At 43.7% G+C, this 23,372-nt stretch overlaps 1 protein-coding gene across 2 annotated transcripts in view; it reads left to right on the forward strand.

Moving 5' to 3' along the window:
• angpt1 (angiopoietin 1) overlaps positions 1-23,372 on the forward strand; it is a 38,176-nt gene that overhangs the window by 6,399 nt on the left and 8,405 nt on the right. For both annotated transcript variants that reach the window (XM_075450403.1, XM_075450404.1), the window contains exons 2-7: positions 2,697-2,852; positions 2,971-3,092; positions 7,469-7,701; positions 8,897-9,024; positions 10,102-10,203; positions 11,871-12,037. In XM_075450403.1, coding sequence (XP_075306518.1) covers positions 2,697-2,852; positions 2,971-3,092; positions 7,469-7,701; positions 8,897-9,024; positions 10,102-10,203; positions 11,871-12,037 — 908 coding nt within the window. The remainder of the gene's footprint in view (positions 1-2,696; positions 2,853-2,970; positions 3,093-7,468; positions 7,702-8,896; positions 9,025-10,101; positions 10,204-11,870; positions 12,038-23,372) is intronic.

The following is a 23,372-nucleotide window of genomic DNA, read 5'->3' on the forward strand; positions in this document are numbered from 1 at the left end:
GCTCCATCATGGCTGAGTTTGAGCTTTAACATGCAGAGCAGAGCTTTCCATCATGGCTGAGTTTGAGCTTTAACATGCAGAGCAGAGCGCTCCATCATGGCTGAGTTTGAGCTTTAACATGCAGAGCAGAGCGCTCCATCATGGCTGATGGCCTGAAACTATTCCATGGTGGATACACACTAGAAAAGTGTGGCAGGATGTTATACAACTGCTAATAAAAGCAAATAAAGCCTCCTGAAGCCCAGTCGGGGTTAGGGTTAGGTCCACACAGGCTTCAGGAGTGTAAATTCCACCTTTCACTGTAAGTGTGAAATAATAAGGCAGCAGTGTTTTCTGTCTTCTGTGAAGAAGAAGCCTTTCGTATGAGAGCTGAAACGTCTTCAAGATCCAAAAAGAATTCCATTTGGCCTTATTGAAGTTCCTATTATTACTGAATAGGTACCTAATCCATACAAAATACTTAGTAGTAATTAAGTCATTTGTTTCTCACTCAGTCCTGGGAAGAAGATGCAGAACATTGGGGAAGGAGCAACTTGTTTGGCCTCGGGTGCTGTCTTCCACAGCTGCACATCTGTGTTCCACAGTTGCACATTTGTCTTCCACAGCTGCACATCTGTCTTCCACAGTTGCACATCTGTCTTCCACAGTTGCGCATCTGTCTTCCACAGCTGCGCATCTGTCTTCCACAGTGGCACATCTGTCTTCCACAGTGGCACATCTGTCTGCCACAGTTGCACATCTGTCTTCCACAGCTGCACATCTGTCTTCCACAGTTCCACATCTGTGTTCCACAGCTGCACATCTGTGTTCCACAGCTGCACATCTGTCTTCCACAGTGGCACATCTGTCTTCAACAGTGGCACATCTGTATTCCACAGTGGCACATCTGTCTGCCACAGTTGCACATCTGTCTGCCACAGTTGCACTGAGTTCCTGATGAAGACTCTTGGTATCCTGTTGATGTTGCAGAGGTCCAAGGGTATCCATGGAGTTTAAGACTTTCTTGTAGTCAGTCCAGGCGGTGCAAAGATTTGTGTGTCTGATCTTACTGTCTTCAGTGACAGTTCTGTCGATCAGTAGTTGCTGTTTAGCTCTTCTGGTGTTACTCCCAGTTCCCCTCTGGGCTCCACTCATGTATTGAGCTTTGTGCCGACTCATCTTATCCGCTATGATGCCTGACAGGAGCTTCCATATTGTACAGAAGCAGGTGTTGGATGTTAGTTGGATGGAACTGCCCACTAATCTTTCATTAGTGTAATGACAGAAGACAGAAATTTGATTATTAGGACTGTCCAACCTTGGTGCGGGTCCCATCCATTAGCAGATGGCTAATACAGTTTGTGCCACTGGTGTTCATGGAGTGCAGTTAGATTCTTTAGCCAGTAGGTGTGTATCATGTCAGGGCCTGGTGGAGTCCAGCACTTCATACTTGTGACTATTTTTTGGATGTCTCCCATGGTGATGGTTGTTAGTTCCTGTTCTGGGACACTGCTGTGGTCTGCTCTCAGATCCACTTGTCTCTCCAAAATGCTCTTCTCGTATCATTCAGTCCCAGCCCTGGGTGGGTCTATTCTCATACTAAGAGTACACTTTGGATGGTTCAGCTTCTCCGGCGTACCTTCTTGACCAGGTAGCCAGAGCTGTGAGTCGTTGTTTGGCAGTCTCCAGTGCTTCAGGTATAGAGAGTTTGTATTTATTTAGCTTTTCTCTCTTCATTGTACCTTTCTGAAGCTGTGATAGCTGGCTTACCTCCCTCTGTGTGGCCTTAGTCTTGGCCTCCAACCTTTGTCTCAATGGGATTCTGCCCCTTACTGCTCCTTGTTGTTCTCTAGGATCACTGCAGCTTATTGGTCTCTCTGATGGTCCCAGTAGGTACAATATGTAGTGCTGCAGTCACATCTTCTGACTTCCTAACTTTCAGAAGGAACTTTGTCTCTTAGCCTTAGCAAAAGGGCCATACAGCCTCCAAGTATCCAGGTTATTTGTGATCTTCCATCCCAGGTCAGCTGCCCTCATCTTCAGGTTGTCAGGGCTTTGTTATGGGGCTTGGTACCCATTTTCGAATGGTTGGGATGATGATGATTCCCCCCCAGACCTGTCGTCCTGGCTCCCCCTTGCCATAGCATCTTTGTTGTACCTCAGTGATCTCTCGCTGTGATAACAGATTCTGTTTGAGAAACATTAGAACTCTGAGTTAGAAGTTGTTTCTTAGTTAGTTTAGATGTTCGGTCCTCTCTCACCGGTATTGCTTGAATAGAACCTTTCCAACAATGTGATATTCTCCACTTTATACCATGAATGTCTTGTTGCAGCAGCCCACTTGCCATCAGTATGTCTTGGTCCCCTAACATCTGACATCTTTTTTTTTTATTCATATACTTCTAAATCAAATCATTGTAATGTTTGTTTTTTTCAATCAAAAAATGTATTTATTTAACGTCTCCTGCTGTACATTTCCTTAGAGGTATTTATTTTCTTGTTTCTCTTCATTTGAACAGACCAGTGACGGTAAATATGTACCTTTACAAATTAATTAGGAAAAGATAAAAGTAAACTATAAAAACCCATTCTGTGTTCTGAATATATCGGGGATCATGAATGTCAAAAAGGAAACTTTGTTTTCCATTTTTGGCAAACACTCAATTATGTCTTATGAGCTGTTTTCATCCATTTTCTGAAATCTTTCTTGGCTGCAGATTGAGAGTAAAATCAAAGAGAGTATGAAGAGGGAAATGACTCACCTGCAGCAGAGCGCTGTCCACAACCACACTGCCGCCATGTTGGAAATGGGAACCAACCTTCTTTCTCAGACAGCTGAACAGACGCGCAAGCTAACCGATGTTGAGACACAGGTACCAAAAACACACTCATGCTACGGCTTTCAAACATCTGCAGAACTGACTACCAAAGTGTAATATAATCAATATTGCTTATGTATTTGATATATTTATACATTTCTTACTGTGGCAGGTTCTTAATCAAACTTCCAGGCTTGAGATCCAGCTCCTGGAAAACTCTCTTTCCACCAACAAGTTGGAGAAACAAGTAATGGTCCAGACCAATGAGATCAGCAAGCTGCATGACAAAAATAGGTAAACATGCAAACCACCACACAGAATGGCAGCCAAACCAGAAGAAACGCAGCCAGCACACACACACACACACTACAAAGACAAGAAAATAAAGCATTCCTCACTCAATACCCCTGAACTCTGAGGTTGCATAAACAAAAATCTAAAGCTTTCTACCAACTCCTAGTTTGTCCATTTTCCATAACAATATCTGCTTGTATAAACAGCAGCATGGTATGAAGCCACTTTCTCTTTGTTTAGTAAATGACTCTCAAATAAATAATGCCATGCTTTACATGTTGGACCAGTGTATGTGTTGCAAAACAAAGTAATTAAAATGTGGCTTTTGGATCAATGTTCATGTCTCCAAATCTTTTCAGTGAGTGGTCCTGTGGGGTCTTCTTAGATGATGTAGGGAATGGATCCAGATATCTTATTTCAGTATCCATAGAGACGCTTAATTACTGAGCAAATGAACACCATCCGCATCTGAAAGCATATTCTCTGGTAACTCAGATTTGTTATGTTCATTTGTATTTTTACTTTCCATCTTCTTTAACAGACTTGAAGGGAAAAAAATGATTAGTTAATAAGAAATAGTTACTTCTCGCATACAGTAGGGATATACATTTAGCCACCAAAGGACCCTGAAAAGTGCTTTATTAAACTTATGATTATATAGCATGAGGAATATATGCCATCTGTGTCTATTGACGTCGTATATAGGTACCTAAACCTCCACACTTTGCCCCCATGTGGGCGTTCACCATTTCAAACAGGATCTGCTGGAGCCACTCTTCCTGTTTGAGGATCATGGACCAGAGCATTCTGATTACTTTTGGTGCCACTGCTGCCTTCAATTCCCACATCTTTTCAACTTCCTCCTTCCGCCATTGGTATTTTTCAAGCTACTTGTGTTCCTTCTTCTCAGTGTGGCTGTCACTTGGATTGCTACATCTATCACCTCCGCCTTCTGTAGTTTATCAACCACCACCGTGTCCGGTTGGTTAGCCATCACCTGTTTATCGGTCTGGATCTGGAAGTCCCACAGAATCTTAGCTCTGTCATTGTCCACCACCTTTGGAGGAATCTCCCACTCTTACTTTGGGACTTCCAATCCATACTCTGCACAGATGTTCCTGTTCACCATTCCAACCACTTGGTTATAGCAATCCATGTATGCTGTACCTACCTACATCTTACACCCTGAAACTATGTGCTGGACTGCCTCAGAGGCCTCTTTGCACGGCCTACACCTAGGCTCCTGTCTGGTGTGGTAGACCCTGGCCTATATTACTCTTGTGCTCAGGGTCTTTTCTTCAGCTGCCATGATTAGTACCTCTGTACTGTCTGTTAAACCAGCCTTTTCTAGCCACTGATAGGACTTCTCAATATCCTCGCCTTCTCTGGGTTTCAGCAGCTTGAGTCACTCATTTAGCAGTTCCTCAGTGGGGGCCATCTTCGTGATGTATTCCTGGATATTTATTGGTTCATCTTGGATGGTAACTCTGACGCCTAGTGGCTCTAGCCCTCTGCCTCCCTCCTTCCTCTTAGGGGTATCTGATAATTAGCAGGGATGTATGTGTTGGTGACTGGGATTAATACTCCCCTTGTTGTGGTAGGTTGGCATAGTGGTATAGATGTATAGTGAAGACATAGGCGGCTGTAGCTCAGGAGGAAGAGCAGTCGCCCACCAATCGGAAGGTCGGTGCTTCGACTTCGGCTTCCCCGGGCTACATGTCGAAGTGTCCTTGGGCAAGACACTGAACCCCACGTTGCCTACCGATAAATCCATCGGTGTATGAATGTGTGTGTGAATGATTAGAAAGCACGTAGTGTGTGTATAGGCATAGACGTGCTGTATGAGTGTGTGTGAATGGGTGAATGTGGCATGTAGTTAGAAGCGCTTTGAGTGGTCAGCTAGACTAGAAAAGCGCTATACAAGTACAGTCCATTTACCATTTACATAGCTGATCCAAAAAGCAAAGCTTTCAATTTACTTGTCCATCTTCATTCCAACCCTGACCCATGTCTTGAGATTTGGATAGTAACCTAAAGAATGGCAGAAACGGGTGGCTGGAATGAGTCTCCTGGGCTCAGGTGTAGAGATGTGATCGGCTCGTACTGAGGGAACTCGGACAGGTTTAGAGATGAGGGAACTGAGGAAACTCTGAGCAGAACAGCTGCTGTTCCATGTAAAAAGGAGTCAGCTAAGGTGGTTCCGGCATCTGGTTAGGGTACCCCGTGATTGTTGTTTTGGATGTTTATCTAGACACGTCCAACTTGAAGGAGGCTTTGGGCAGACCCAGAACGCAGTGGAAGAGTTATATATCTCCTCTGGCCTGGCAATGCCGCAGGCTGATATCTGGCTTTAGTTAAGCAGAAGAAAATGTATGCACGTTTTATATTTCTTGCAGGAGTAGAACAGCCAAGAAACATTTTAACACAAGTTCTGGACCATTTACAAGGCTGGTGGTGACAAGGGCATCTAGTTATCATACAAGTTGATGGGAAGAATTTAAGTGTCAAGGAATAATCCTGCTGTTTGAGAATGGAAAGGAGAACATAACTAATTCGAGCTGAAGTCTGCAATGGCTCTTCTGGTCTCTCTGGGCATGGTCACTCCCAGGCAAGTATAACTGCAGCATTTTCAGAGCTGTAAACGTCAGTGGGCTCTTTTCCTCCCACAAAGGAGCAGAGCAAAACGGTTACATGCTGCCATTCCGACATTGACGTTCAATTGTCGGAATGGTGACATTTTTTTACGAAATGAAACGTCCCGTCATTCCGAATTTCATTTTTTCTTTTGTCTGAATGGCGGTATGATTTTTTCTTTTCAACATACCACCATTCCGACACGCGATTTCAGCACCACACGCGTGGACAGCTCGCCATGCAATAATAGGGCTGCACCAGCTACAAATGCCCGAGAGAGAGACATTCCAACACGCAAGTCAAGCAAGACTGATCGCACCCACTCAGAAATTTACTGTTGATGAGGGCTGACGAGGGGCTCGTTGTGTAGCCAATATTTCATTTGGCAGTGTAAAACGGATGCTATTTTTTTTTGTGACAATTGCCTCAATTTATTTTACCTTAAACCACTGAGAATGCTGACAAAGTGAAGCCTCACAACAGCTGGTAGGCTAGATCTTTATCAGGACAATGGACACTTGGGTTCACCGGCAGATAAAATGTCTTAAATTTGGCCGATTTTCAAAGAGTGGCATTAAATTTCATCTGGGCGGAATGAAAGAAAGATATGTCTGGAGAGAGCTTTCGTGTGTGCGTGAGTACTTCCGGTGAAAACTTCCGGTGACTTGACAGCTAGGGCGTCAGGTTAGGGCCAGTGGCCGTAAACAAAGGTTATAGCCGAGAAGAAAGATGATAATATAACGTAGCTAAAAAGACTAGCTTTCTTCAGTAGCCTAATGCTTACTGATTTAGCAAGCCTAGCAGCCTTGTTGCTAATGCTAGCCGCCGTAACGTTACCAACCATACCCGACGTCAAGGAGTTGGCTGAGCAGGTTATGGAGGGGCTGGCAGAGTTAACTTCATAATGGGTGAGTGCAGGTTTCATTCACAGGATTGATTCACTTCATTGGTTTATCCGATTGCTGGCCGCCGAGCCATTATGTGTCTGGGTTTGTGTAGGTTACTGATCATGGTTGTTAGCAGTCGATAGTCAGGTTGTGTGATGTGTGTGTATTTTTTCTATGGGTACATGCCATTGACTGAGCGGTCTGTGCTCGTTTTTTATTTTTATTTAATTAGATTGGAGATACTAATTAATACTGAGGGGGGGGGGGCTGGTCCCGGGGAAAATTGCCAGGGCCCATTTTTTTTTCCCAGTCCGACCCTGACAGCTCCCAAAAAGTGTCGGAAGGGTGGTATCAAATTGTCGGAAGGGTGGTATCAAATTGTCGGAATGGTGGTGTCAAACTGTCGGTATGGCGGGATGTCGCAGTGGCGTCATGTCTGAGTGACGGGATGTCGGAATGCCGGTTGGATACCGAGCAAAACATAACAACAACAATTGAAGGATCACTGAGCTGTGTACCACAAAGACAAACTGGCAGAGGTTAAGGAGCACAATGAGCCTTGGGTACGTCGGGTGTGCTATCACCCGAGCAGCCGACCAAATCCAGAATTAAAGGAGACGGTTGAGGGGAAAACAAACAGGAGACAAGAGGCGAAAAGGGAAAAGGCCACAGCCAGATCCTCCCAAAGTGTGTTTATATATAAAAATGTGATGTGTAAAGTTTTTATTTAAATTAGTTTTATTGAATAAAGGAGGGTGTGGTGTCTTCATGCTGACAAAAACAAAATGAATAAGAAACAAGCACATTACAAAACCAGAAAATCAGTAGTAAAAATTGAGATTTCATCTTCTGCAGCCTCATGGAACAAAAGATGCTGGAGATGGAAATGCGACACCATGAAGAGCTGGAGACACTTAAGCAGGAGAAGGGGAGTCTCCAGGCTTTAGTGGGGAGGCAGAGCGGAGTCATCCGGGAGCTGGAAGCCCAGCTGAGCCGGGCCACAGGAAACAGCAGCGTCCTGCAGAGACAGCAGCAGGAGATGATGGATACTGTCCACAACCTGCTCAACCTCTGCGCCAAAGATGGAGGTAAGCTAACTGACCCAAAGATGGAGCTAAGCTAACTGACCCAAAGATGGAGGTAAGCTAACTAACCCAGAGATGGAGGTAAGCTAACTGACCCAGAGATGGAGGTAAGCTAACTGACCCAAAGATGGAGGTAAGCTAACTGACCCAAAGATGGAGGTAAGCTAACTGACCCAAAGATGGAGCTAAGCTAACTGACCCAAAGATGGAGGTAAGCTAACTGACCCAAAGATGGAGGTAAGCTAACTGACCCACAGATGGAGGTAAGCTAACTGACCCAGAGATGGAGGTAAGCTAACTGACATGGATAAGGTTTTTATCAATTCAAAGTGTAAACATGGTCTTATAAATGGTCATCACTTAAAGGGGAACTCCGGGGCATTTGAAGCGCAATCCCATTGCTAGAGGTTGTCAAATACTGATAGTAGGACATAGACAGGTGCAAATCGGCGCTCCCTGTGCGGAGATTGCGCTGTTTGCGCAGCCTGTCATGCGAGGCTAATACGTGGTGGCTAAGGGGCAAGTGCTAACCCTTCCACGTAAAACAACAACTTGCACACTGCAGAAACGTCACACCACTTTATAAACCATCCGACAATAAAGTCACAAGCCTTACCATCAAAACCATATGCATGGTTCTCACATTACTGGCATGGGGACGTTACAAAACAACTTTATAAACAGCATGTCACTTACCTCTTGTTGGTATGCTCGCGCATGTGAAAGCCCAAAAGAGTCAATGGACGATACTCCCAAATACAAAACAATTATCTTCTCTAGAAAAACTGCGCTCAAGTATTTAAAACATTACAACAATATTACTGGGCATGTATTGTTGTAATGTTTTAAATACTTGAATACTTTCACATGCGCGAGCATACCAACAAGAGGTAAGTGACATGCTCCCTGTGCCGATTTGCACCTGTCTGTGTCCTACTATCAGTATTTGACAACCTCTAGCAATGGGATTCCGCTTCAAATGCCCCGGAGTTCCCCTTTAAGTGAGAAGTTTACATTCAGGCATGAAAGTGACAGTATCCCTTTTTTCTGTAAAAACCTAAAACCATTCTCATAGTATTTGGTTCTGTCGCAACACAAAGACTTTTTCTTACATACTGCACCTTATACAATATTCTACGGGCAAAAATATCATAACCCTATAATCGTATTAATTTTGTATTATTCTGTGTATCCACAGTTGTTCCAAACAGTACGAAAACTGTGGTTGAAGAAAAGAAGTTTGGTGACTGTGCAGACCTTTACCAGACTGGCTTCCATAAGAACGGTGTTTACAACATCCAGATAAATTCACATGAGAATAAAAAGGTGAGAAACCTGTAGCTGGCAGTCCACTGCTGAAAACTACCTGATTTAATTCCCTTACAGGTTTTCACTTCGTGTCTTTGAGGTGGAACAAAAGGTTTTTCTTGTGAACCTTTGAGTGTGAATGTTGAATATGAGCTCTGCAGAATTCCTGAAACCAAAGATAGACCTGGCAGCTTGAAATGAACGGGAGGTGAATCTGAGGATGGTGACAGCTGTCCAGGTTTGTGTGTGGATTCTGGTTTTTAATGTTCACACTGTGGTCTTCATGATAGATGGGTTAAATTTAGGACATTGGTTGGAGTGCTTTGAGTGTGTGATGCAGGGTAAGTATTGGAAAAGAGTAACTTTAAGCTTTAATCATCAGACAGACGGACATCCATTCCATGGTGCATTACTGTCTGCTCTTTAAAGACCTCGGAGTAAAGAACATAATAACATTTTATTTTAACTTCTTAATTTTATCTTCAGTGTTTAGAAAAACACATTGCAATGTTGGTGTAAAACAGGACTGACTAGTTTATGTGGTTGTAGATGCATGTGAGCCATGAAGGAGTGAGAGTTTATGGAAGGCTTCAGAGCTGCCTCATTACTGTATGAAGACGATGGTCATGTGTTCAGCTCTGTGGGCGGGCTGATCTGACAGACCTTCCACACTCCTAACAGGGCTCTCCACCACAAAACAAAGAGCAACAATACAAATACTGCATTAGCTCTGCATTATCACCTTATACCTAAAGGTTAAGGACCACATTCCACCCGGGGGGGGGGGGCAGCTGGTACATGTTAGCTCCAGATCTCCAGTGTGATGCTGCAGAAACAGGAGCATCTGTGATGGCCAACTCTGAGGAGGATGCATGTCTAACTCTGAGGAGGACACATATCTAACCCCAACCCTAAAGGAGGGTGAATGGATTGTCCATCGTTTCTTAATATCACTGACACTCATGTTGAGTTTATTAGTTTGGTAGCTGGATGACATTTTCTGAAAATACAAAGGCTTGTGGGTTCTATCAGAGTTTTAGTACCTTCATCCATGAATGTTTTTCCACCATTTAAATCTTTTTTTCTGTTGTATAGGTGTACTGCAACATGGAGGCCGCTGGTGGTGGATGGACTGTAATGCAGCGCAGAGACGATGGAAGTGTGGACTTCCAGAGAACCTGGAAAGAGTACAAGATGGTGAGACCTGGCAAATATGTACCCACAAACATTCAGTCATCATCCATTCATATCCATTAAAAATAAGATGAAGATGTTAGTTCTCAAGACAGTTTAAACTTCCCCATATCCATTAAATTACAAACCCATAATAAGAAAAACATCCTGTTTCTAAACTGGACTTCCAGAGCTGTTCTGACCCTTTGACTAAACATTTATGAAACGGAGGCAGAGTGCACTGATGGACACCATTTGGGAAAGCCAGATGTCTTTGCCCCCTTTTAGTTTGTTTCAGTATTATTATCTGGGAGTCTGAGACTTGGGATTCAGTGACATGTTATTGTTCTTCTTCTGGAACAGGAAATCAGTGTATTTGTTTAGTCTGGATCACGCAGTGCCAGCTATGTCATGTGTTCTTCATCAAAGACGAATAAACGCATATTTGGGATAAGAGTATTAACATTTGCAACCTGCGTTAGAGGGTAAATTGGATTTGTTTTTACATTTTTGTAGCTTTGCTTGTGTGTAACTTCCTCTAGTTGTCACTTTATGTTCATTTGGCCTGGTTCTGTTTCCATTTCTTTCCTCTTTAAACTGCTCTTGATTAAAATGAATCAGCCAGTTAGAAAAGATTTAAAAGAAAATTATTGTAGATTACAAGCAGGTGAACCAAAAGGAAATGGTTATATTAAGTGCACTTAATGACAGAAAAGCTAATAAATGAGGCCTTAAATGTGAGCCCCAATGAGATGGCTATGCAGAGCATCCAGCTTGGAACAGCTGCTCGGTACATAAGTGTGCACTCACAGACCTTGGCTGACATTTACACTTAACCAGACGGCATAACTGGAAGTCTCCTTGAAAAGACTGGAGGTGACTCGTGGTGTCATGTTGTGATATTGATACTTTAATTCTTGGTCTCCTTAGCTGTGCTAATTTAACAGATTTAACAGATTCACAGAGTTCATCATTAATGTTTCCTTGATTTTTTTTCTTTGAAATTGGCTTGATTTTTCCAACATGTTAAACCAAATGTTCAGTTCAACATTGTCCCATCTGCTCTGGGTTTAGTGATGTAGATCTGGTTTAAATGAAAAGAATTTCAAAGCACCAGAACTCTGCAAAGCAGAACTGTCAAAACAGTTGGACTCCAAAACCTTTTCTGCTGCCCGGGTACCTCCGATAAAAGCCGGTCAGGCAAGAACATCACACGAAAAATTAAAGTAAATTGTAGAGGGTGAGCGAGGAAAAGGAGAACAAGGTGATGGGCCCCAGCTCTGTTTCCTTCCACCCACTCAGCAGGAATGCCCCATATTTCTGTTCCCAGTATCCATTCCTCATCACCACGCACGCCTAGCACAAACGCTCAGACTCTCCCCCTCCACCCTCAGCTTTCCAATCTTTAATGAGGGGTCCAGACTGTCCTGTCTGAGCTGTAATGTTACCCTAACCCTAACCCTGTTGCGTTAACCCTAACCCTAAACTAACCCTAACCCACCCCCAGCTTTCCAATCTTTAATGAGGGGTCCAGACTGAGCTGTAATGTTACCCTGCTGGGTGATATCCCCCCTCTGCAAACTGCTGTCAGAAGCACTTTGCCTGGACCCAGGGGAGAGTTTATTATTCCCAAAATGGATTCTTGTAAGTATTTCCATTCAGATAATTGAATTTCTCTTGCATCATTGCAGGGTTTCGGGAGCGTATCTGCTGAGCACTGGTTGGGAAACGAGTATGTTCATCAGCTGACCAGCCAAAGGCCGTACGCCCTCCGGGTGGAACTCACTGACTGGGATGGACACCTCGCTTTTTCACTGTACGACCGCTTCCACATCGGCAGTGAGAAACAAAACTACAGGTAATATCAAAGCACATGTAGGCACAAGCTGTTTCCACACATTCATGGCAGCCTTCTGTGGCCATTACTCTGTGAATAAAACAACCCAAAAAAAAGACTTTATTTATCCAGCATTGGCCGTTCAGTCAGACGGCCTTCCCGATTCTCACAGCAGCATCAGTAAAACATGTCAGATACAACAGATCAGCATCTGATAACAACATCAGGATTAAAGACATAAACCTACTGTCAGTATTCAGCAGCCTGACAGCAGAAGGAATAAAAGAATCAGAATAACACTTTGTTTCCTTGTCACAGCGCCACCCTGTGGGCATAAGATCAGATCATCTGAAAAAAACCAATGATTCCTTGTATCCTCCAAAGTGAACACAGCTCCTTTAACTGGACTCCAATAATCTGTTTAAACTGTTTCTGTCCTTCACAGACAACCCATTAAAGAAGCATAGAGATGAAAATGTTCAGAGACTTTCAGTGAAAACCTGATCAAAATGATTTAAAAGTTCAGCTTCGTCATCCATGAAATCTTTATTTTCCTCTCTTGTAAATCAACTCTGTGTTTTGGACCAAACTTCAAGATAAATAGCTCAAAGTATGGCAGATGCTTGGCCTTCTCATGTATGGAAAAACTACGTTCCTCTGACTTCAGAAACACGAATTCAGTTGTTTTCTGCTTGTTTCTTTCCTACATGTTGAGTTCAGCACAGAACGATGAAATAAGGCACTTTTCTGTGGCTTAAAAGCTTCTACCACACTACTTTCAGTAGACTTTAGACCTTCATAAAAATCAAACTGGTTTCACTTTGACTGGTTTTTGTTTTCAGAGGCTTCTACTCTGTGTTTTTCTCTGGAGAACTGATATCAAGGTGATCAACTCGTGTATTTATTTATTTTTGGCTGGTTTCATTGTTTTTGTCCCACACATTTGTGAAGTGCAGGCATACATACATGAAGTTTACCAAATCTGCATATGCACTTACTGAAATAAAGGAAAAAAAGATCCATAAAATGTTTAGAATTTTAGCTCTTAAAAAAAAAAAAAACTGCTCCTTCCTCGACCATCTGCAACTCAGTGTCACTCAGAAACATTAAGTGAAAAACCAAAAAAAGGATTTACTTTTTTATAATCTTTTCTCACATTTGGCCTTTTTGCTAATAAAGTTGTTTGTACTGAGCACGGCATCCCTGGCTGTTTCAGCCTCTTTTGGATGCAGGCTCTCACGGTTTCAGAGTCCAACTGACATGCTGATCTCTATAAATAGATCTGTTCTGCAAAAATAGTTGTGGTATGATAATCATGCATTGCTCTAGAGAGACATGAACCAAAACAAACCACAAGCCAAGGCTCCACATCTTCTGTTCTTTCTCTTTTGGCACCTTCCTGCTTTGAAATGTCAAACACTGTGACAAATTGTCCAGATTGCATTTATTGCTTTGAAACTAGAGAACCTTTATTTTGGTTGGTTTTGGAATAAGTTCTGTCATCTGTAGAGCTTTACAAATGTTTGTCTATTTGTGCTGACGCTGAGCGTATTCCAGTAAAAGACTGAGTTGTTTCTGTCGGTCTTAAACTCACAGAAACAAGGCAGCCCATCAGCCCTCTGAGAGCAGGCAGAATAATAGTCCGACAGTCCAATGATTCACACCATTTACCATAAATGTTAGTGAGCATTTTTTCATCTTGCTGCTTGAATTACTCTAATTCTTATTGTCTATTCTCAACACAAATAAAATGAATTATTAACAGATAGTAAAGTTCTGACTGTGGTAAAAGACCTGTGTGAAGTTACATTACATTACGGTCATTTTGCAGACGCTTTTAACCAAAGCGACTTACAATAAGTGCGTTCAACCTCGGTAGGCAAAAGAACTTCAGGTCACAAGAAATCATAAGTACATTTCCTTCTAATACCAAACAGCTAAGAGCAAAACTAGTGCTAGAGTAAGTGCGATAACCAACCAGCCTCTCACCAACTGCACACCAGTCACAGCGGGGTGGGGATGCAAACCCTGGTTCGGGTAGGGGAAGAAATAAAAGAGGTAAGAAAAGCAGGACTGGGATTCAAACCCTGGTTCGGGTAGGGGGTAATGAAAATATAGAGGGTGCCATTGGTGGAGGAAACAATAAGTGCGTAAGGAACTAGGACGGCGCAGGTGCGGTCCTAAGAGGGCGGATCAGGGTAGTTTTTCTTGAAGAGGTGGGTTTTCAGCCTACGGCGAAAGATGGGCAGCGACTCAGCTGTCCTGATATCATTCGGGAGATCGTTCCACCATCGGGGCGCCAGAACAGAGAAAAGCCGTGACCGTGTCGATCGTGCGCAGGGACCCCTGAGTGACGGGGCAGCCAGGCGCCTGGTGGCCGCAGAGCGAAGTGGTCGGGCGGGGGTGTAGGGCTTGACCATAGCCTGGAGGTATGAAGGAGCTGTTCCTTCAACTGCCCTGTAGGCTAGCACCAGAGTCTTAAACTGGATGCGAGCAGCTACAGGGAGCCAGTGTAGAGAGCGGAGAAGGGGAGTGGTGTGGGAGAACTTGGGGAGGTTGAACACCAGACGAGCAGCAGCTTTCTGAACCAGCTCCAGAGGTCTGATGGCAGAAGCCGGGGCGCCAGCAAGGAGGGAGTTGCAGTAGTCCAGGCGGGAGATGACCAGAGCCTGGATGAGCACCTGTGCTGCCTTGTTGGTGAGGAAGGGGCGAATCCTCCGGATGTTGTAGAGGAGGAATCGGCAGGAACGGGTCACTGATGCGATGTTTGGCGAGAACGACAGTTCGTCGTCCAGGGTCACACCCAGATTCCTCGCGGTCCGGGTTGATGTCACCACAGAGTCATCCATGGTGATGGCCAGGTCTCTGAATGGGCAGCCCTTCCCCGGGAGAAACACCAGCTCAGTCTTGTCCAGGTTGAGCTTAACGTGGTGCATCGACATCCACCCCGAGATGTCTGCCAGGCACGCAGCAATGCGTGCTTCCACTTAGGTGTCAGAAGGGGGAAAAGACAGAATCAGCTGGGTGTCGTCTGCATAGCAGTGGTAGGAAAAGTTATGGGAGTGGATGACAGAACCAAGAGATGATGTGTAGAGGGAGAAAAGAAGAGGACCCAGGACCGAACCTTGGGGAACCCCGGTGGTGAGCCTACGTGGCTTCGACACAGACCCTCTCAGTGTGACCTGGTAGAAGCGATCTGTCAGGTAGGATGAGAACATGGAGAGTGCAGATTCAGAGACACCCATTCCCTCCAGGGTAGAGAGAAGGATGTCGTGGTTCACTGTGTCAAATGCTGCAGACAGGTCCAGGAGAATCAGGACAGAGGAGAGAGAGTTAGCTCGAGCAGTTTGGAGTGACTCAGTTACTGCTAGGAGGGCCGTCTCAGTTGAGTGGCCCACCTTGAACCCGGACTGGTAGGGATCCAAGAGGTTGTTCTGGTGGAGGTAAGAGGACAGTTGTTTGAAGACAGCACGTTCAAGAGTTTTGGACAGAAAGGGTAGAAGGGATACCGGTCTGTAATTCTTGATCTCTGAAGGGTCAAGAGCTGGTTTCTTTAGAAGAGGAGTGACTCTGGCAGTCCTGAAAGCAGAAGGAAAAGAGCCTGATGTCAAAGATGTGTTAATGAGGTGGGTCAGGTAAGGAAGAAGATCAGGTGCAGCAGAATGAAGGAGAGGGGAAGGGACTGGGTCAAGGGAACATGTGGTGGGGCGGCTGCATGTTACAAGGTGGAGGACCTCATTTGCAGAGAGGGTAGAGAAGTGGGACAGAGAGGGAGGTGAGGGAGAAGGTGGTAGGGAGGGAGGAGTGGGAGGGCGACAGGTGTGGGTGGTGTGGACAGCTGGGAGGTGAGGGAAGGAAGATCGGATAACGTTAACCTTCTTGTCAAAGAAGTCGGCGAAATCGTCAGGGAGGAGGGAGGAGGAGGGGAGAGGGGATGGGGGTTGGAGGAGGGATGAGAAAGTTTGGAAGAGTTTTTTGGGGTTGGAAGCAGAAGTTTGAATTTTGTTACAGAAGAAGGCAGTTTTTGCAGCAGAGAGAGAGGAGGAAAAAGTGGAAAGCAAGGACTGGAAGGCAAGAAGGTCTTCAGGAAGTTTACTTTTCCTCCATTTGCGCTCGGCCGCCCTCACGCTCCGCCTCTCAGTACGCACTGAGTCCGACAGCCAAGGGGCAGGTGGAGCTGAGCGTGCAGGCCTGGAGGTGAGGGGACAGAGTTTGTCCAGAGAGGAGGACAGGGTGGAGAGAGGAAGATCAGTAGAAGTGTCAGGGGAAAGAAGAGAAAAAGATTCAGGGGCAGGCAGAGCAGAGAGAACAGAAGAGGAGAAGTCAGTGGGGGAGAGAGAGCGGAGATTGGGACGAGAAGATACCAAGTGGGTGGGGGGAGGTCGGGAGGGAGGAGAAGAGAGGGAGAGGGTGTAGGACATGAAGTAGTGGTCAGAGAGATGAAGAGGAGTGACAGAGAGGTTGGCGCTAGAACAGTGTCTGGTGAAGATAAGGTCCAGTATGTTGCCAGCCTTGTGGGTAGGAGGAGATGGGGAGAGAGCTAGGTCGAAGGAGGAGAGAAGAGAAACAAGAGGGTGAAGCTTCTCTGTCTGGATGTTGAAATCACCGAGAAGGGTGAGGCCAGAGCCATCATCAGGGAAGTGAGAGACAAGAGTGTCCAGCTCTTCCAGGAACTCCCCAATAGGGCCTGGTGGGCGATAAACTACAGCGATGGTGAGCTTGACTGGGTGAGAGACAGTGACAGCATGAAATTCAAAGGAGGAGGGAGAGAATTGCAAGAGGGAACAAAGAGAGTATTTCCAGTCCTTGGAAGTCAGCAGGCCAGTACCACCGCCCCGCCTCGCAGCTCTGGGAGTGTGAGAGAAAGAGTACACATCAGACAGAGCTGCGGGCGTGGCAGTGTTTTCTGGGGTGATCCAGGTCTCTGTAAGAGCAAGAAAGTTAAGGAAGAGCATGGATGCATAACCTGAGATAAACTCAGCCTTCTGCACAGAAGACTGGCAGTTCCACAGCCCCCCTGCCACCACCTGCTCAATATGAGTAGAGAGAGAAGGGTGGATGAGGTTAGTGGGGTCCTGGCCTCTGGGTCTGACCCTGTATCTGCGTGGGCGCCAAGACCGAGAGGAGAGAACGGGAATGAAGCACATGGTTTCTTGAAAAATGGTACTTTACACTTACAGGGACCGTCCAGACGAAGATCGTCCTTGAGGAAGTCGGACTTGAAAAAGTCAAGTGCCTTTGTACGACAGCCTTCACTTGAAGACTGACGCTTGAAAGCTGACGCTTCCAACAACAGGAGTTGCTTTGTACTGATTCACTAATTGCTGATTGTCTGCAGGAGTGCAGACCCCTCCCACAGATTAAAAGACAAGTGGCCACTCAGGCCTGAAGCTAGTTTCAATGGGGCTGTTATCACACAGTGAAAAACAAGCCTACAGCAAATTTACTTTTTAGCAGTCAAAATCTAGCAAAGATTTAGCAAAGATTTAGCAAAAATCTAGCAAAAAGCTAAATGGTACACAAGATAAATGTAGCTTACGAATTCTGGATGAATCAAGAAGTCCACAGCTCCTCCAGAAGGTCAAACACACTCAAACAGTCACAATATGATCTGAGCTGACTAAATAGGGGCTAGGGTCATGCAAACCCCTCCCACAGATTAAAAGACAAGTGGCCACTCAGGCCTGAAGCTAGTTTCAATGGGGCTGTGATCACACAGTGAAAAACAAGCCTACAGCAAATTTACTTTTTAGCAGTCAAAATCTAGCAAAGATTTAGCAAAGATTTAGCAAAAATCTAGCAAAAAGCTAAATGGTACACAAGATAAATGTAGCTTACGAATTCTGGATGAATCAAGAAGTCCACAGCTCCTCCAGAAGGTCAAACACACTCAAAAAAGTTGGCACCCCATATGTTGAAAATATGAATAAAAGCATTTTGGTTCGTTTGTGCATTGTTTGTGCACGATTGTGCAGGCAAAATCAACGTTTGTGCACAAACCGTCTTGAAGATATTTAACTTTTAAGAGGTTGGTGACCTTAGGTCACTCAGCACCCCATTAACATCCAAATGACTTGAAAATGGTTGGAATCGTTTGTGCATTGTTTGTGCACGTTTGTGCAGGCAAAATTAACATTTGTGCACAAACCATTTTTATGTTTTTTGACTTTTAAGTTTTTGAAAGTTTTGAAAGCTATTACAGCTTGAACTCTTTTGGGAAGGCCATCCACAAGGTTGAGGAGTGTGTTTTTAAGAGGTAGAGGCCCATTCCAAACTGTTCTCACAAGGTTGGGAGCATGGAATTGTCAAAAATGTTTTGGTATCCTGAAGCTGTACTAGCTGCAAAAGGTGGACCGACATCATGTTGAACCCTATGGTTTAGGGAGAGGTGTCAAAAGTATTCACATTTACTACTTAAGTACAAACAAGTATAGATACTTGGGTTTAGAAATACTTATTCACAAGTAGAAGAATCTACTGAAGCTTTTTACCCAAGTAAAAGTAAAAAAGTATACAGTTTCCAAGCTACTTTTAAAGTAAAAAGTAAAAGTAATAAAATATGGAAAAAAATGTCATTGAGGACAGTAGTGTAGCCTATGGATGAGACATGTGACTCATAGAATGTATGGCTTCGTAAGATATTATTATTATTATTATCCTATTTTTCTCCAACTCAACAACATTGTACAGTAGTACTGTATTGATAACATGTGCCATCAGTTTTTTAATGTGTGTTTATGACTTGAGACCAGTGAGCCTTCCGTGTGAGTGAGAAAGGCTTACATGAATACTCCTGAAAGAACACTATAACTTCTGACGGAGTTGAGCATAAATCAAACTGCTGAAAGAGCTGAAATAGATTGTTGGTCCAATTCCTTTGGCAGTTTGCATACAATAGCTTGTAAGTAAAAGCTTACAATAGCTAAGACACAAAACACATGCATGCATCCCTGTCAGTGCTGGACATCCCACCCTTTCAAATTATGATTGGCCATGTAAAAAGTAAGAATTAAAAAGTATGATGAAAAATAATTACTCCATTTAAGTACAAAGTAACGACTTTCTACTTAAGTACAGTAACAAAGTATTTGTACTTGTATTTGTACTTCGTTACTTGACACCTGGGTTTAGGAATGGGATAGCACGTAAGTTCATATGTGAGTCTAGGCAGGTTAGTGAATACTTTTGGCAATATTGTGTATTACTTAATTATTACATAATAATATTGACTTTATAATGTCACAGGTATATAAGACCTCTTTCTGATGACAATCTTTGTATGGGTTTATGAAATGGCAGCATGTCCATAGAGAAATGTTTATAATACTGTGGTACTGTGACAACAATGAACACTTGGTTCATGTATGACCAAACTATGGTTAATACTATATGCACATAATGCAGAGGTTTGAAATGGACACTTGAAAACATGTAGCCTGCGAATTCCCATACTGCCTTGACCGTCATGACATCATATAGGGACTTTTCAGAGAGCCAATGATGACTTTCTGTGATTTTCCTTGGCAATACTAAAATAAAACTCCTTGTAATCCCTGTATTTCCCTCAAAACTGTAATTTTGGTTTTAACACTGATATGTGTCTTTCACACAAATCTTTGCACAAAATTATATTTACATCTTAGGCCTAAGTATCCCGAACTTTTAGGAATTGGATTTGTAGTTGTCTTTAAATCAATCATCAATATGTAGAGATACAAGGCATTTAAGATAGCAGTATCTAACAGTGTATAGATATAAATTAGTTACCTTGGCCAGATGGCTGTATGCGTGGCTGGTGCTGCAGAAATGGTTTTTGTATTTAAGGTAAACTGAGTCTTATTGCCCAAGGCCCTCCCACCCTGTAGCAAATTGATACATTTCACCATTTTCCCGGGCCATCATTTTTTGCACAGTACACATGAAGCACTTCTTTCATTGTGCCAGTAAAGTATGAAGTGCATGCATGTTGCATTTTTCTTTCATTGTGCCATTTAAGTATGAAGTGCATGCATGTTGCATTTTATTTGTGTTGTAGTTTACGCTATTACTTTGCAGACAAGGAGAATGAACATTGGTGTATATGCATGGTGATATACAGCTAGACATTTAAAATAGGGAGTGGTACTATTTACCAAAATTAAACTTAATCATGCTTTACCACTCTGAAAATATGAAGACAACCCTTGTGATTGCATAAATACTAATGTTTGATCAGTTGACCAATGCTAACTTATGTTGATGGCCACAATAGTGCAAAATAGGGGTATATAATCACAACAGTGTGCTACAATATTCAACATTTTTACACCTCTGGTAAATAATGACTGCCAAGACATAGTGCTGAGTGACCTACTTTCAAAAAATTAAAAGTTAAATTATAAAAAAACTATTTGTGCACAAACATTAATTTTGCCTGCACAAACGATGCACAAACGATTCCAACCATTTTCGAGTCATTTGGATGTTGATGGGGTGCTGAGTGACCTAAGGTCACCAACCTCTTAAAAGTTAAATATCTTCAACACGGTTTGTGCACAAACGTTGATTTTGCCTGCACAATCGTGCACAAACAATGCACAAACGAACCAAAATGCTTTTATTCATATTTTCAACATATGGGGTGCCAACTTCACACAGGTTGTTAAAAGATTAGTTTTTCTTTTAATATCTAGGTGGAAATTAAGATTAGTATTCAGCATTTTCTTTACATTTCTCCACAGTTGTCTTTGAATGCACTGAAAGCATTTCAACAATAAATGTCATCTAGTTTGCTCACACAATTCAGAAGTGATGAAGGTTAATTTCAGCCTCAATAGAAGGAACAACATTAAAATGAAATGCATTCCAATGCACAACTGTCGTTTACAAACCCTAATTTTTCCTGTGTGAGGAGAAAAGATGCATTTTACAGCTCCAAGGCGCACCACCACTTCTGTTTAATGAGGTTTATTATGCCGATGAAGAGTGTGAAGGCCTCCGTGCATAGGAATATTGTTACGGTTTCCTCCACAGTCTAATCAAATGTGTTACGCAAACTGGTTTTTCAAACAAACATTCAAGCAAACTGTGACAGCCAATAGAATGCTGCAGGTTGTAAGAAATCTGAGTGGAATGGGTACTCCCTTTTTTAGAGACCTGTGATGTCACCAGTGATCCTAGAATCGAACACAGGTTTGGGAGCAGACAGATTTTCTACCTGCTGACAAAGGAATCCTGTCATGTTAATTTGCGTTTTGTTCAAAATAAATGGACTTCAGTGGATTACGTCTCCTGGTCATCAGTGTGAGAAACCTTGCACTCCTGTGTCTCAAAGTGGCTGTTTTAGCTGGGTAAAACAGCTGCTACACAAACATTTCTAAACAGTCAAGCCTCTGGTTGGGTTCTTCACCAGAGCTGCTTTTAAGGCTGAGTTATACTTCTTTTAACTGCCCTTGCGCTTGCGTCTTGCGCGTATGTTAATGGCTCGAGACGTTTATACTTCATTTTGCTTTGTCGGCGGTTGCGTGTGCTGCGTGGCGATTCACCGCCAGGACAGTAGGTGGAGTAGCGGGTTTTTTCAATGACAAGCCTACTATGATGAAAGCAAATTCACCGCCAGGACCTCTTCAGCAAGTCTCTCTTCCATAGATTCATGCTTCTTCTTCTTCTTGTAAATAGCCGGTATTTTGTCAGATTTTCAACACCTTGGGGGTCTAAACGACTACTTTCTCGCCTGAAAATGTTTCAAATGTTGCTAAAGTTACATATTTACAGAGTTTAGCCTATAGCTTAAGGGAAATCAGCTTTTCAGGCCGGCTGATTTCGGCTCGGGCAGGAGTGAAGTGCACTGTGTGTAAACGCTCTGCATACTGTCAGATCGATCAAGTATTAGGCGGTTTCGACCACAGCCAGTGGCTTGCGCTTGCGTCTTGCGTGAAGTTTAGAAAATTGAGTTGACACACGCAAGCACGCAAGGGGGGGCTTGCAACCGCGCAAGGGCTTGCGTTGCGTCTTGCGTTACCGACTATAAACCAGGCTTTAGAACGGGTAGCAATCATACTACTGTTACTTTAACAGGAACAATCGGCATTCATTACCTATCTACTGTGAGATCTAGCTGCTGTTATTTAAAACAAAAACATCCACTTCTCTTGAGTTAATTATTTCCTGTAAAATATGAGTTTTGTTGTTTTTACACCAAAATTAGCATTTTTAAATGGAGGCACACCTGCTAAAACAGGCCAATTGAACACCCCCATCACCACTGCGGACTGTCACCGGTTCCTCGGCACCACCATCACCCGGGACCTCAAGTGGGAGCCGACCATCAGCTCCCTCACCAGGAAGGCCCAGCAGAGGATGTAGTTCCTGCGACAGCTGAGGAAGTCCAAGCTGCCGGCCCAGTTCTACACGGCCATCATGGAGTCCATCCTCTGCTCCTCCATCACGGTGTGGTATGGCCTCGGCTGCAGCCTCCCATCTATCCATGACCTGCACGTCTCCAGGACTATGGGGCGAGCAAGTCGGATCATGTGGGAGAGAAATGTCATGACATGGCCTAATTACATCGTGTGCTTTGTTGTTCGGTTCATATGAATACTGTTGAAGGTTAGAATGAGCTTGTTTATGATTACGGCGAAAGCTAGGCGCCTGGCCACTGCGTATAAAAGGTTGTCACAAAATGAGGTCGGTGGAGATTTGTGAACATCCTGTATGCAAATTTGCTGTGACGGCTGTTCATATAAACTTCCCCAATGAAAGGCTGACTGACGCGTATTCGACTCCTTTTTCTCCACAACAATCACAGCTGACCCTTCTCACCCTGCACATGGACTATTTGCACCAGGAGGCTTCGGTCCATTCGGACTAGAACCTCCCGTCACAACAGTTTTTTCCCCCTTGCAGTTGGACTTATGAACACTTCATAATCACCTCATAACCTGCCCCAGTCACTTTACCATCATTAAAATTGCACTACTGAAGCTGCACTGTTGTTGCTCTGTATACTGTGTATTGTTGTACACACCTTGTACATTTTATATTCATATATTTTTATTCTTTATTTTTATCATTATATCCTATCTTCAATGTTTGCACCTTACGCCGCAGCAAATTCCTAGTCAGTGAACACTGTTCACTAACAATGGCAATAAAACAAATTGTGATTCTGAAGTCCTATTGGTGGATAGAAAAGGCTAGTTCTAGACGGTACAGAGGTACTAATCATGGCAGCTCAAGAGCAATAGATGCTGGGGTGATAGATGTAGCAATTCAAGTGACAGAAAAACGGAGAAGAAAGCACATGAGAAGCTTGAAAAATACCAACGTCTGAAGAAGGATGTTGAAAAGCTGAGTGAACTGAAGGCAGCAGTGGTCT

Source organism: Odontesthes bonariensis, chromosome 18 (assembly GCF_027942865.1).
Source record: "Odontesthes bonariensis isolate fOdoBon6 chromosome 18, fOdoBon6.hap1, whole genome shotgun sequence".
Lineage (NCBI taxonomy): Eukaryota > Metazoa > Chordata > Actinopteri > Atheriniformes > Atherinopsidae > Odontesthes > Odontesthes bonariensis.